Source organism: Phoxinus phoxinus, assembly GCF_949152265.1.
Source record: "Phoxinus phoxinus genome assembly, chromosome: 23".
In the NCBI taxonomy this organism is placed as follows: domain Eukaryota; kingdom Metazoa; phylum Chordata; class Actinopteri; order Cypriniformes; family Leuciscidae; genus Phoxinus; species Phoxinus phoxinus.
The window spans coordinates 24,706,493-24,721,147 of record NC_136898.1 but is presented as its reverse complement, the minus strand read 5'-3'; the positions used below and the strand labels follow the sequence as shown (position 1 = coordinate 24,721,147).

The window sequence follows — 14,655 nt, the reverse complement described above, 5'->3', positions numbered from 1 at the left end:
ATTTGGACATCATACTAAACATCATTGACAATTAACTTTCATTGTAGTGAATCCATACTTACCCAGGGAATCTACAACCCTGAACTGATCATATAAGCTTCTTTATTTGTATTGTCATTTCATTACTTTTTGTTTAAAGATTTACTTTGCAGATTTGGTATATTGCTTTGACTTACTGTACTGTTTTATTTAAACTTATTTTCATTTTCATGCTTTGTTCTGTTCATGATTTCTGGTCTACCGAAGAAAAACAATTTATATAAAGATATAAACATTTCATTTTGGCCTTTATTGTTTGTGACAAAACACTGGGGAATATACTTAGATAGTTGTTATCAGCATTAAGTTAATAGTTGGTGGGCCCCTCCTTTATTTCAGATTTAGGCTAAATAGCTGTGGTCGTTTACGTGGACAGTGTGGTTATAGTACTGTTGCTACTTTTACCAGAGCACTCTTCTGCAAGCAGTGCACAAATCAAAGTTGTTTGTCATGAATATTACACTGCAAAAAATTATTTTCTTTCTTAGCATCTTAACATTCTTAAATTAAGATACATTTACTTGAGAATCAAAATGAATTTAGATTCTTTAGGGTCTTCATGTAAAGTTTGTAACATACTTTGGTTAAAATTCCTCAAAATGGTTGTGTAAAACAACACCCTTTTTACCTCCTTAAAAACAGCTGTTCACAGTGACCCGTTTCGGTCACTTTGAATAATAATGAGCAACTGCTCACCTCACCCCTCTCTTCCTTGTTCGACTTGAACCGGCTCTGCACAGACCGATCGGTGAATGACATCAAAGTACCGCGAGAGCGGATAGAAAGTAGACGGCTCCTTATACTTTTGAATTGCTCTCACGGTACTTTGATGTCATTAACCGATCGGCCTGTGCAACGCCGGTTCAAGTCGAACAAGCCTTGCTGGACAAGTGGTTTATACCTACATGACAAATGCACCAAGTTGTGATCAGATTTACCCAATGAAGAAAGAGGGGTGGTGCTTTGATTTGCATAAAGTAAATCCAAGGTTTTATTGTCTCTGGTCGGGCAAGTCACAAACTGGGTTGGTAAAACAGTCCCAAGAGAAACATGGTTAAAATCTCCAGTTATTAAAATAAATGCATGTGGATGTAGAGGCTGTAAATCAGCAAAGTGCTTGTGAATATCATCACACACTACATATGCGTTAGCTGAAGGCAGGACATACACAGCAGATGCAATTACATGCAAGAATTCCCTGGGTATATAGTATGGTCGCAGGCTTATCATTAGCAGTTCAATGTCCATTGTGCAAAGCTGTTTTTTTAACAGAGATGTGTCCTGAATTGTACCATTTATTATTCACATACACTGCCAATACATTCCGAATCCAGATCTGATGGTGGACCTGTGCCTAGACACAACCACAACGCAGCCCTGAATGTCAGCAGAGACCGTGTCTACTAGACAATCCCTTTGAAGGCCTTGTCGACATGACAGTCATCGGCACAGAACATCAGCAGAGACCAAAAGAACCAGATAAGTCCTCCACACAGACCCTATGGCCAGCTTTAGCTCCATACAGATGTGATAAATCGATCTTCGAGTAAAAGGATAAAAGTAAATTAATATTTGAATGTTCTGTTCCGATCTGAGCTCTGACTTGTGATGCAGCCTGAATCATACTGACACCATGCTCGTTCGTTGGCCAGAGGAGAACTGGCCCCCCGACTGAGCCTGGTTTCACCCAAGGTTTTTTCTCCATTCTGTTACCTGATGGAGTTCCTTGCCACTGTCGCATCTGGTTTGCTTAGTTTGGGACACTTAATATTCAACAATATTATTGATCGGACTCAACTGACACTGTTGTGTGAGAACTAAACTGAGCTAGATGATTTTTTTTTTTTGCAGACCTGCTTTACAGATGAAATTAACTGGTTTAATAATTCTTTCAAACGGAATTGAGTGACTTCAGCTGAACAACCACCAAAATGCATAATTTTCTTATCACTGTAAAGCGGCTTTAAAACATGTCACGGCTACTTAAAAGTGACTTCACATTCTACACGGGAACATGAAATACTCACCCCAAACCACTTAAAACTGCATTGTGCCAATTCCTATAAATGCAGTTAAGGTGCATTTTATTGACAATGTATTAAAAATGGGAAGGAATCCACAAAAGCAACTAATAACGCTGTATTCTGCAGCATGACCAATAGTTGGCAAGCCTTTTACATGCCTGCACACATAAGCATTTAAATCTATTTACTTGTTGTATTAGTGGTGCAGTATATCTACACTTTGCTGGAGAAGCGTTAATAAACTCAATATATTGAGTAGTGCAAAAATAGTCCTCTAATCCACCATTGTTCCAAGTACTCATGCATGACTCCAAACATTTAATATGCAGGCACATGACATTAGCTTTCACAAATATGCACAGAAATGAAAACTGTTTCCTTGTCAAAAACTTGCGCTTTAAAACTAATTTTCATGCCCCCTAAACACCATTGACAAGTAAAATGTACAGCCAAGATGCTTAAGTTTTCCTCTTGATTAACTCTGGTAAATACCACTTTAGAATAAAGATTATAGGAAATAGAAAAGTAAGCTTGTACATTTATAATGGCACAAAATAATCTTGTTGGAATCATTTCAGACACATTAGATGTTCAATAAGAAACATTATGCAAAAGATAAATAAAAAGAGGGGAAAACTTTTCCAGAAAGAAAACTGGTTTTATTGAATTTGGTCAAATTTGGTCAACTGCCCATCAACCTTAGCAGGGACTTGGCTGGATACTGTCAACTTCCCATCAACATCAGTGGAGACATGGCTGGTCTGATTGAGCTTTCCATTAACCTCAGCAGGGACATGGTTGGATGCTGTCAAATGCCCATCAACCTCAGCTGGGAGATGGCTGGATGCTGTCAAATGCCCATCAACCTCAGCTGGGAAATGGCTGGATGCTGTCAACAGCCCATCAACCTCATCAGGTACATAGCGGGACACTTGCTAGATGCTGTCAAATGCCCATCAACCTCAACAGGGACATGGCTGGATGCTGTCAATTTTCCATCAACTTCAGATGGGACATGGCTGGATGTGGTCAACTGCCCATCAACCTCAACAGGGACATGGCTGGATGCTGTCAATTTCCCATCAACTTCAGATGGGACATGGCTGGATGTGGTCAACTGCCCATCAACATCAACAGGGACATGGCTGGATGCTGTCAATTTCCCATCAACTTCAGATGGGACATGGCTGGATGTGGTCAACTGCCCATCAACCTCAGCAGGGACATGGCCGAATGCGGTCAACTGCCCATCAACCTCAGCAGGGACATGGCCGGATGCGGTCAACTGAACATCAACCTCAACAGGGACATGGCTGGATGCTGTCAACAGCCCATCAACCTCAGCAGGTACATAGCGGGACTCTTCAGCTAGGACATTGCTAGTTGCTGTCAAATGCCCATCAACCTCAACAGGGACATGGCTGGCTGCTGTCAAATGCCCATCAACCTCAGCTGGGACATGGCTGGATACTGTCAACAGCCCATCAACCTCAGCAGGTACATAGTGGGACTCTTCAGCTGGGACATTGCTAGATGCTAGCAATATGTTGAATGCTTCCCATCAACTTCAGTGGGGACATAGCTGGATGCCGTCAACTGCCCATCAACCTCAGCAGGGTCATGGCGGGATTCTGTCAGCTTCCCATCAACTTCAGCAGGGACATGGCTGGATGCCGTCAACTGCCCATCAAATTCAGCTGGGACATGGCTAGACGATTCAGCTGGGACGTTGTTAGATGCAGTCAACTTCCCATCAACCTCAGCGGGGACAAGGCTGGATGCTGTCAACTGCCCATCAACCTCAGCAGGTACATAGGTGGATTCTTCAGCAGGGACATGGCTGGATGCTGTCAACTGCCCATCAACCTCAGCGGGGACAAGGCTGGTTGCGGTCAACTTCCCAACAACTTCAGCAGGGACAAGGCTGGTTGCGGTCAACTTCCTATCAACCTCAGCGGGGACAAGGCTGGATGCAGTCAACTGCCCATCAACCTTAGCTGGGACATGGCTGGATTCTGTCAACTTCCCATCAACCGTAGCAGGGACATTACTGGATGTATTCAACTGCCCATCAACCTTAGCTGGGACATGGCTGGATTCTGTCAGCTTCCCATCAACTTCAGCAGGGACATGGCTGGATGCCATCAACAGGGACATTGCTAGACTCTTCAGCAGGGACATGGCTGGATGGTGTCAACTGCCCATCAACCTCAGCAGGGACATGGCTGGATGCTGTCAACTGCCCATCAACCTCAGCAGGGACATGGCTGGTCTCAGTAAGCTTCCTATCAACTTCAACAGGGACATGGCTGGATGCTGTCAGCTTTGCATCAACCTCAGCAGGCACATAACTGGACTCTTCAGCTGGGACATGGCTGGATGCTGTCAACTGCCCATCAACCTCAGCAGGGACATGGCTGGATGCTGTCAACTGCCCATCAACCTCAGCAGGGACATGACTGGTCTCAGTAAGCTTCCTATCAACTTCAACAGGGACATGGCTGGATGCTGTCAGCTTTGCATCAACCTCAGCAGGCACATAGCTGGACTCTTCAGCTGGGACATGGCTGGATGCTGTCAATTTCCAATCAACTTCAGCTGGGACATGGCTAGATGATTCAGCTGGGACGTTGCTAGATGCTGTCAACTGCCCATCAAACTCAGCAGGGACATGGCTGGATGCTCTCAACTGCCCATCAACCTCAACAGGGACATGGCTGGTCTCAGTAAGCTTCCCATCAACTTCAACAGGGACATGGCTAGATGCTGTCACTTGCCTATTAACATCAGCAGGGACAAGGATGGATGCTGTCAACTGCCCATCAACCTCAGCAGGTACATAGCTGGATTCTTCAGCTGGGACATGGCTGGATGCTGTCAATTTCCCATCAACCTCAGCAGGGACATGGCTGGATGCTGTCAACTGCCCATCAACCTCAGCGGGGACAAGGCTGGTTGCGGTCAACTGCCCATCAACCTTAGCTGGGACATGGCTGGATTCTGTCAACTTCCCATCAACCTTAGCAGGGACATTACTGGATGTAGTCAACTGCCCACCAACCTTAGCTGGGACATGGCTGGATTCCGTCAGCTTCCCATCAACTTCAGCAGGGACATGGCTGGATGCCATCAACAGGGACATTGCTAGATTCTTCAGCAGGGACATGGCTGGATGCTGTCAACTGCCCATCAACCTCAGCAGGGACATGGCTGGTCTCAGTAAGCTTCCTATCAACTTCAACAGGGACATGGCTGGATGCTGTCAGCTTTGCATCAACCTCAGCAGGTACATAGCTGGACTCTTCAGCTGGGACATGGCTGGATGCTGTCAATTTCCAATCAACTTCAGCTGGGACATGGCTAGATGCTGTCAACTGCCCATCAACCTCAGCAGGGACATGGTTGGATACTGTCAACTGTCCATCAACCTCAGCAGGGACATGGCTGGATGCTGTCAATTTCCAATCAACTTCAGCTGGGACATGGCTAGATGCTGTCAACTGCCCATCAACCTCAGCAGGGACATGGCTGGATGCTCTCAACTGCCCATCAACCTCAGCAGGGACATGGCTGGTCTCAGTAAGCTTCCCATCAACTTCAACAGGGACATGGCTGGATGCTATCAACTGCCCATCAACAGGGACATTGCTAGACTCTTCAGCAGGGACATGGCTGGATGCTGTCAACTGCCCATCAACCTCAGCAGGGACATGGCTGGATGCTTTCAACTGCCCATCAACCTCAGCAGGGACATGGCTGGTCTCAGTAAGCTTCCCATCAATTTCAACAGGGACATGGCTAGATGCTGTCACTTTCCCATTAACACCAGCAGGGACATGGCTGGATGCTGTCAACTGCCCATCAACCTCAGCAGGGACATGGCTGGTCTCAGTAAGCTTCCCATCAACTTCAACAGGGACATGACTAGATGCTGTCACTTGCCCATTAACCCTCAGGGGTCTGAGGTGTTTTCTGGGTCCTGGAGGTGTTCTGACATGCTCTAACATGTGTGCTTATTTCTGTTACTTGTGACATTTTCATGACTAAAGTATTATTACACTGCATTCAGCACAAACTCTGCTACAATAATATGTCAGCAGCATGTATGTAAAAGTTTGTAGTTTTGAGATAATAACATTTATGCGTGGTTTGTGAAAATGACCAAAAAAAAGTCACTGAAATAATGTCATGAAAGACAAACTAATTATTTCGTCGCAAGGCTTTTGAAAATTGTATCACGTAGCCTAGAATATTTGCTCCAAAACTATGTGAAAATCATCCTGAATACTCATTCAGATAAGACAATATATTGATTTAAAATTTGTATGACATGTTTTGTGTAAGAAAGCTTTATGCGAGGAGGCGTTAACCACCATGAATATTGAGTGTTTCACACCTGAGAGAGACAAAGAGCCTCCCATAATGGCCCTATTAGGAGCTCTCAGGCACTATCATTACATTACCTTGCACAAAGAATGAGGAGATTTAAAAAAAAATGGCTTTTTGATTGTTTGAATTTATTTACAACACAACATCATCCAAAGATACACAACAAATGGCAAAAAGCACATTATTTAACACACTGAACTAAAGACAGAGACTTAACCAGTCACACACCTTTCCTTTCCTGAAACATAGTGCAAAGCCTACCTGTCATTTCCAAGGTGTTTGATTTTTCACTTTACCTCCTCATGCTCATGTTGAAGTCAGCAGGACGGGTAGCTACCTAAAAAATATATATATAAAAAAGCTGTGAACATGCTGATATCAAGAAGAAACCAGGGCTGCATGATTGTGGGAATACATTTTAGATTTGTGGTGAAAATTCCTTTTTAAAATTTACAAAATACACACACACACACATATATATATATATATATATATATATATATATATATATATATATATATATATATATATATATACATATATATATATTTGTTGTGCCTTGTAGGCATATACCTGCACTGCAAAAAATGATTTTCTTACTTAGTATTTTTGTTTTGTTTCCAGTCCAAATATCTAAAAATTATTAAATCAAGAAGCATTTACTAGAGAAGTAAAATGACATAAGAAATTCTATTTTGTTTTAAGATAAAAATAAAGTAATTTAAGTAATTTTTGCTTAAAACGAGCAAAATTATCTGCCAATGGGGTAAGCAAAAAAATCTGAATTCGAATAGAAAACAAGAAAAAAAATCTTAATTCAAATGGAAACCAAGAATTTTTTGCTTACCCCATTGGCAGATAATTTTGCTCGTTTTAAGCAAAAATTACTTAAATTACTTTCTTTTTATCTTAAAACAAAATAGAATTTCTTATGTCATTTTACTTCTCTAGTAAACACTTCTTGGTTTAAGAATTTTTAGATATTTGGACTGGAAACAAAACAAAAATACTAACTAAGAAAGTATTTTTTGCAGCAGGGCTGAATCAAATAATAAGAACAGTATAGCAGGCATAGTTAAAAAGGAACACTTCAGTAACACTACACTAGAGAAAAACATATTGATTATCATATGTTACTTCAAATGTTTACATCGATATGACGTTATGAAATGAGATTGGAGTAAAATCATGGTTTGCTTTTCAAACTCTCACAGCGCGTGCAGGGGACATTCACTGAAGCATCGAGCAACAGTTCAATGGCAATATGAAGTTTATGCAACAATAACACTAACTAATATAATTCAGGATTATTTCTTACCTTAAAATCGTTCTTGTCTTCAAATCGCGATCTTCTTCAGATGTAAACCCAATAATCTCACAGCATGTCTTCCAAACTCGACGACTGAAGAGGACTGATAAAGTTTGCCGCTTTGTTGTTGAGGTAATGGGGGCGTTCGTGCGACACATGGACGATTTGCATCTCTATATGTTTTGCGCGTGTGGGTGTGGTCACATTAAAACTAATGAGGAAGGGTTAGAGAAACTGAATATCTTGTTGGTTTTATACAAATTACTTAAACAGAGAATATTTGTTTTCGTTTTAAATCAGATAATTTAAAACTACACACTTAAATGATTATAAATATATAGAGCTCACAAATGTGTGACAAGTATTCGCTGAGTTTTTTAAATGTTTAGAGACGTGCTCAAGAAAAAAAAGTTCACGAGACGGAGAGGCAGAAAGCACACCCTGTTTAATTTCTTCATTTTACAAAAGCACAACGTTTTGTTTTGATTGTAAGTGGACACATACAAAAGTAGACATCTCACAGATTCTTTTTTCATTTTTATTAAGTCTGTATGACCACAAATGACGGAGTATTTTAAGTTTATTCAGCTGCTATGTGAAAAAAAACGCGCAAATCACGCCGGCGTGATTGCCGACCCCAGGGGGTTAACATCAGAAGGGACATGGCTGGATGATGTCAACTGCCCATCAACCTCAGCAGGGACATGGCTGGTCTCAGTAAGCTTCCCATCAACTTCAACTGGGACATGGCTGGATGCTGTCAGCTTCGCATCAACCTCAGCAGGTACATAGCTGGACTCTTCAGCTGGAACATGGCTGGATGCTGTCAATTTCTCATCAACTTCAGCTGGGACATGGCTAGATGATTCAGCTGGGACTTTGCTAGATGCTGTCAACTGCCCATCAACCTCAGCAGGGACATGGCTGGATGCTGTCAACAGCCCATTTAACTCAGCAGGGACATGGCTGGATGCTGTCAACAGCCCATTTACCTCAGCAGGGACATGGCTGGACTGCGGAGAAGGAATACGGCTGGATTCTGTCAGCTTCCCATCAACTTCAGTTGGGACACGGCTGGACGCTATTAACTTCCCATCATCTTCAGCTGGGAAATGGCTGGATGTGATCAGCTTCCCATCAACCTCAAGAAGTATATGGCCAGTTTCTTCAATTGGGACATGGCTGGTTGCTGTCAACTTCCCATCAACTTCAGCTGGGACACGGCTAGATGCTGTCAACTTCTCATCAACCTCAGCAGGAAGAGGGTTGGATTCCGTCAACTTCCAATCAATGCCTAAAGAATATTAGAAATATTATAAAAGAAAAAAAACTAAGGTTATCTTTCTTTTACGGTGCCCATGTCAACCTCATAGCATCAGCACTAAAGTCACCTTTTTGGACAGTCAGCCCAGACGCATTCTGCAAAGACATCTCAACAGCCATTTTACACTTTACTACCACTGGCCATGTTGGATTTTGCTTGTTCTCACAATGAAAAGACAAGGGACCATCTGGAAAACAAAAGGAAACTTTAATACAAGAAGTGGCCTCAAACTTAACAGTGTAAACAAAAGGCATAATGTTAACCACTACATACAAACCTTTGCTCTCCAAGCGTACTTGCTTGCCAGACTGGTATAAATGATGCCCAACTGGAGAAGCAAATCCTGAAAACAAATATAAGGTTAAAAAAAGAAAAAGTTACATATGTATTTAACATATTTGAAACATTACAATTAGGTAAAAACAACTTCACCATTGAGCACCAGTTGGTGACACAAAAAGACCAAAACCATAAAGTTTGAAACTGCCATCTTGATTACAGATTAGACAATCACCATTCTATCTATGCTTTCTAAAAACATGCTTTAAGCAAGAGCTTTTAAGATAATACAGATTTTCATCACCTGGGTTCTTGTTACAGAGAAATTAGTGACAGATGATCTGCTCGTTAACATTCCCGTGCACTCATTGGTTGGTTGAAAAATCACTATTGCAACATGTATCTTTCCGTATCTTTATAAACACATCAGATTATATGATTTTTTTTATTTTATTTTTTTATATGATTTTTCTATTAAACCAGACCATTTACAAAAGAGTCAAACAAAGTAAATTATCACAGCATTTAACTAATTATCTCTGTGGATCTTATTTTTGTGGACTATTTGGGCACTTGAAGGTCTATTTTTCTTGCCATTGAGGAATTTGGACATAATACTAAACATCATTGACAATTAACTTTCATTGTAGTGAATCCATACTTACCCAGGGAATCTACAACTTTGAACTGATCATATAAGCTTCTTTATTTGTATCGTCATTTCATTACTTTTTGTTTAAAGATTTACTTTGCAGATTTGGTATATTGCTTTGACTTACTGTACTGTTTTATTTTAACCAATTTTCATTTCCATGCTTTGTTCTGTTCATGATTTCTGATCTACCGAAGAAAAACAATTTATATAAAGATATAAACATTTAATTTTGGCCTTTATTGTTTGTGACAAAACACTGGGGAATATACTTAGATAGTTGTTATCAGGATTAAGTTAATAGTTGGTGTTCCTTATAAATAAGTGACTGTATACTATAAATAAATAAAGTTCCTTTATTTCAGATTTAGGCTATATAGCTGTGGTCGTTTACGTGGACAGTGTGGTTATAGTACTGTTGCTACTTTTACCAGAGCACTCTTCTGCTAGCAGTGCACAAATCAAAGTTGTTTGTCATGAATATTACACTGCTAAAAATTATTTTCTTTCTTAGTATCTAAACATTCTTAAATCAAGTCTTGTCTGATACAAGACACATTTCTTTTCTTAGTCTCAGCCTCTCACAGGAAGGTCCCCACAGACATCAACCCGAAGATAGCAGCAGCGAAGGCCAGAAACAAGAGAGAGCGGTCACTGTGAATTTGTCTCTAATAAAGCCTGCGAAAAACCACACCTCTCCGGGTTTGCTTGATCAATGAGAAGGGTGGAATTTCCAAGCGGGAGAATTCCTCTGTGGTTGATTTATGAATCCTTGTTTTAATCGTGCTCATTTGCACGGGCAGCTGGATTGGTTTCTGGTGAAGAAACTAAGAAAGATTCTTGTAATACTAATATGATCGACATATCATGTACACATAATTTAGATCTTCAAATCACCAATTTATAGAGACCAAACATGGTATAGGTGACCATTGATTCTATTGTAAAATACATAGCATCAACAAAATAATAGTATTAAAAGACATTACACAAGACAGTAAATCGTTCACAAAAATGTTCTGGGATGCATGCTCGTTTATAGATCAGTTCATCGATAAATGAATGCAGGAAAGTCTGTTTTAATGTCTGTAGGACATATGGTCGAGGTTCTGACCACATTTTTAACAGCTATGAAACCAACTTATCTGATCGTAGTCATGGTAACCAAAGACCCTTCTGGCCTTTGTCGGGGGATGGGACCAGAGATCCCAGAGTGAGTTTTAAATATTATTTGTTAGCTATAACAAATAATTGTGTCTAATTTGTCTCAGTCGTTACAACAGTCAAGCCACAGGGGTTGTGAAGCACACAATACTGCTTCAGCATTGGCTTTAGACTCCAGTCCTGAGATGGCCATGGCACCACGGCAGAAATCTGGTCCTAGTCTGGTCCTAGCCAGATCCTGCATTTCTACTGACTGGTGTTGTTTTAGAGCAAGTCTTCAGGCACGTTGTGGTCAGAACAGTCACTAAGGTGCCGTATGCACCGGGCACTGAGTTTCAGGAGCATTTTTAAATCTCTCTCACTGACCTTGATTTTGCAGTTGCACAACTCTTCTGAGTGTACTTTACTGTAACATGCTTTTCATTTAGAGTTTTTTACTTTAACATTTTTGGCTTTTGCAGTTGGGTTACTGTATTTTTACAGTATGCAAGTGCTGAATATACAGACATTCGATAGGCCTGCTATACAATATTCAGTACAGTACTATACTTGCAGTGCATACAGTATACAATTTATTCACCTTACTACTGTAATTTGTCATTACTAGATATTTTTACGTTATTGCAAAATTTGTTTACTTTGTTTCAATATACTTTTTTCTGTAACTGCATGCTTTGGATTCTGTGTTCTCCGATTTTTGGATGTAGTGTCTAATGAATGATCTGCAGTGTTTATATATTGATCTGAAGTCAAGTCAAGCCATCTTCATTTATTTAGCGCTTTTAACAATGATTGTCTCAAAGCGGCTTTACAATGATAAACGGATAATTTAAGGTAACAGATTGTTTTGGCTTTATAGCGATTCTTGAATAAAGATATTTTCCAGCTAAAGTTAGTTTTGATTGATTCACTTCCGTCGCAAGGATCATTAGTTATTAAATTAGGGGCCGCTAAGACGACACCGGTCTCTCTACACAGACTTTAAACGCGAACCTGTGAGAAACACTGATGGCGCTCACGTCCGCATTAAGAATTAATTCTATAGTTATGCGTATTTGAATATATGTGAGCAGGTTTGTAATTCCCTACAAACCAAGCCTTAACAAACTACTTGTCTGGCCTTAAAATTTTGAAACAGAATTTTATCACTCCGGGGTAGATACGCGAAACCAAAATGATCTATACAACACTTTATCTGTAGAGTGGTAAAGGGATCCTTCAGAGGGGAAACCATTGTGTGATTTTGAGCACAGGTAAAATGGGTTTGAGGCAATTGTTTGAAGAGTCTGACTGGTGACTGGTGACCCACTGTTTGTTATTTGGGAAAGAGCATACAGTTGTTGTTGGTATAACACTGTCCACACAGAAGTTTATATATCCAGTGACACAATAAGTGTCATTAATATCATGACCGTTCATAATATCACATAGAACATTCCAGTCAAAAGGGTAACTGTTGCCAAAATTTAACCTAGCCTCTTTTTGCTTATCTACCCGAGTTAAACTTTTGTGTAAAAGCATAATTAGAATGGAAACGCCACTTTTAAGATTGAGAGTATTTTTGTTTTAGGTCAAAATGCCTTTTTGAATTGGAGTGCATGGGGCACTTCTATGATAGCATCAAAATCACCAGGGGCTCTACACATGAACTTGAGCATTGAATTCATTGTTTGTGTACACAGAGTTTAAAAAAAAGAGAGGTTTTGTATGACTCACTTTATCAGTGAGTGTTTCCGGTGGCTGGAATTTTGTCAGTCAAAAGTAGTCGATCTCCGAATGCAACGTAACAGGGAGGAGAGTAAAGATGGAAAGCTCCTAAAGCTTAGATCCATATAAATTCACGGATAATTCGTTTTTTTGTCGTTAGTAAAAATCAATATTGACCTTGTATTTGAAAAAGGATCCTCATATAATAATGAAATGATTCAGTGATACAGATCGACTATTTTTGACTGACAAAATGCCGGCGGCCGGGAAGAACAACAGCTACAGTGAGTTGTTCAAAACCTTTCTTTTTAGTAAACTTTGTGTACACAAACAATGTTGTCAATGCTCAAGTACATGTATAGAGCCCCTGGTGATACTTCAAGCACAGTTTTATGTTGTGTCCAGAGATGCTCACAAGTCTCAGAGCTAGAGTCCAAGTCAAGTCTCAAGTCTCAGAGCTAGAGTCCAAGTCAAGTCTCAAGTCTCCGAGCTAGAGTCCAAATCAAGTCTCAAGTCTTTGAGCTAGAGTCCAAGTCAAGTCTCAAGTCTCTTTTGGTTAAATAAGTGTTGCATCACGTACAGCGACCCATCCAGGCTGCATATGCAGAACACTGCATATCCATATATAAGGATCAAAGTAATATGCAGTGTTGGGAGTAACGCGTTACAAAAGTAATGCATTACAATATTACTTTTTGCTGTAACGCAGTAGTGTAAGGCATTACTAATCAATTTTCAGTAATATTTTACTCGTTAAATGTTCAGTAACGCTTGCATTACAACACACTTTTAGTTGTACTTGTTCAAAAAAAGAAAAGAAAAAAGACCGCGAGACATTAACGAATGAAAAATGCAAGTAGGCTAAGTTACCTGTTCGTGGTTTTTAAATAAAGACTAAATGGCAGCGTCTGATATATTTGTAGCGATTTATTTTTTACAGGAGTTTCGGCCTCGGTGGTCGCGCTGGCCAGTGGAAAAGCGGCTAATGGGTGATGATGGCATGAAGAAGACTGTACATTCGCGAGATGGACGTGTGCGCATTAGGCTACTCTATTTGTTCTGTGTTTTCTTTCTAAGCAGTTAGGCTATGTTTAGATGGTGTTTTTCATCATGTTTTCATCACGCAATCATGTTTTTAATGCGGTGGTGACGCGTTCGGCGGCGGCGCTGCTGATAAAGCACCTAAAAGCTCAAAGAACCAGCAAAAGCAATGATTATGAATATGTCAAATATAGCAAGTATACATTTATACTTTATTATAAATAAAGTATAATAAAGATGAAGTTTATTAATAAAGATGAAGTTGACGATGCTGACTCGCGATCTTCGCAGTAGTGAATGCGCCAGAGAGAAATAGGCTACGGATTACATAAGCAGAGAGCAGTCTGTTTTCTTTCGTTTTGAATTGTTCTGTTTAAAAGTAAACATTTCAATATAGATATATTTTTCAGGTCTGTGAAGTAGACTAGCCTACCTTATACGCTGAGTTTCGATTAATTTATGAGACGCGCTCCAGTTCACGCGCAGGCGCCTCCGTGTCGTGATTATATTGTCTGCTATATTTACTTCTTATTTACTAAATCCAGGCAATTGGTTGATGAAACATTGATTAAAATTAAGATACAATTAATACAAAACGAAATTCACTTTAAAGAAAGGATTTGTGCCTTCTGTTTGAGGTGAAAATTCTGTTTGAGGTGAAAGTTTTTAAACCCAGCTTACGATGAATGGCACAGCAGCGGCCGGTGCAGTCGATGTTTGTTGTCCT

At 40.3% G+C, this 14,655-nt stretch overlaps 1 protein-coding gene across 1 annotated transcript; it reads right to left on the bottom strand.

Annotated features, from left to right (window-relative positions):
• Window positions 1-8,375: 8,375 nt before the first annotated feature.
• LOC306991743 (uncharacterized protein) lies at window positions 8,376-9,575 on the bottom strand (the record flags this gene model as incomplete). The annotated part of the gene is made up of 4 exons (XM_079599874.1): window positions 8,376-9,055; window positions 9,153-9,272; window positions 9,363-9,428; window positions 9,518-9,575. 4 exons carry the CDS (start codon window positions 9,573-9,575, stop codon window positions 8,376-8,378), a joined length of 924 nt encoding a protein of 307 aa, XP_079456000.1.
• Between the last annotated feature and the right edge of the window lie 5,080 nt (window positions 9,576-14,655).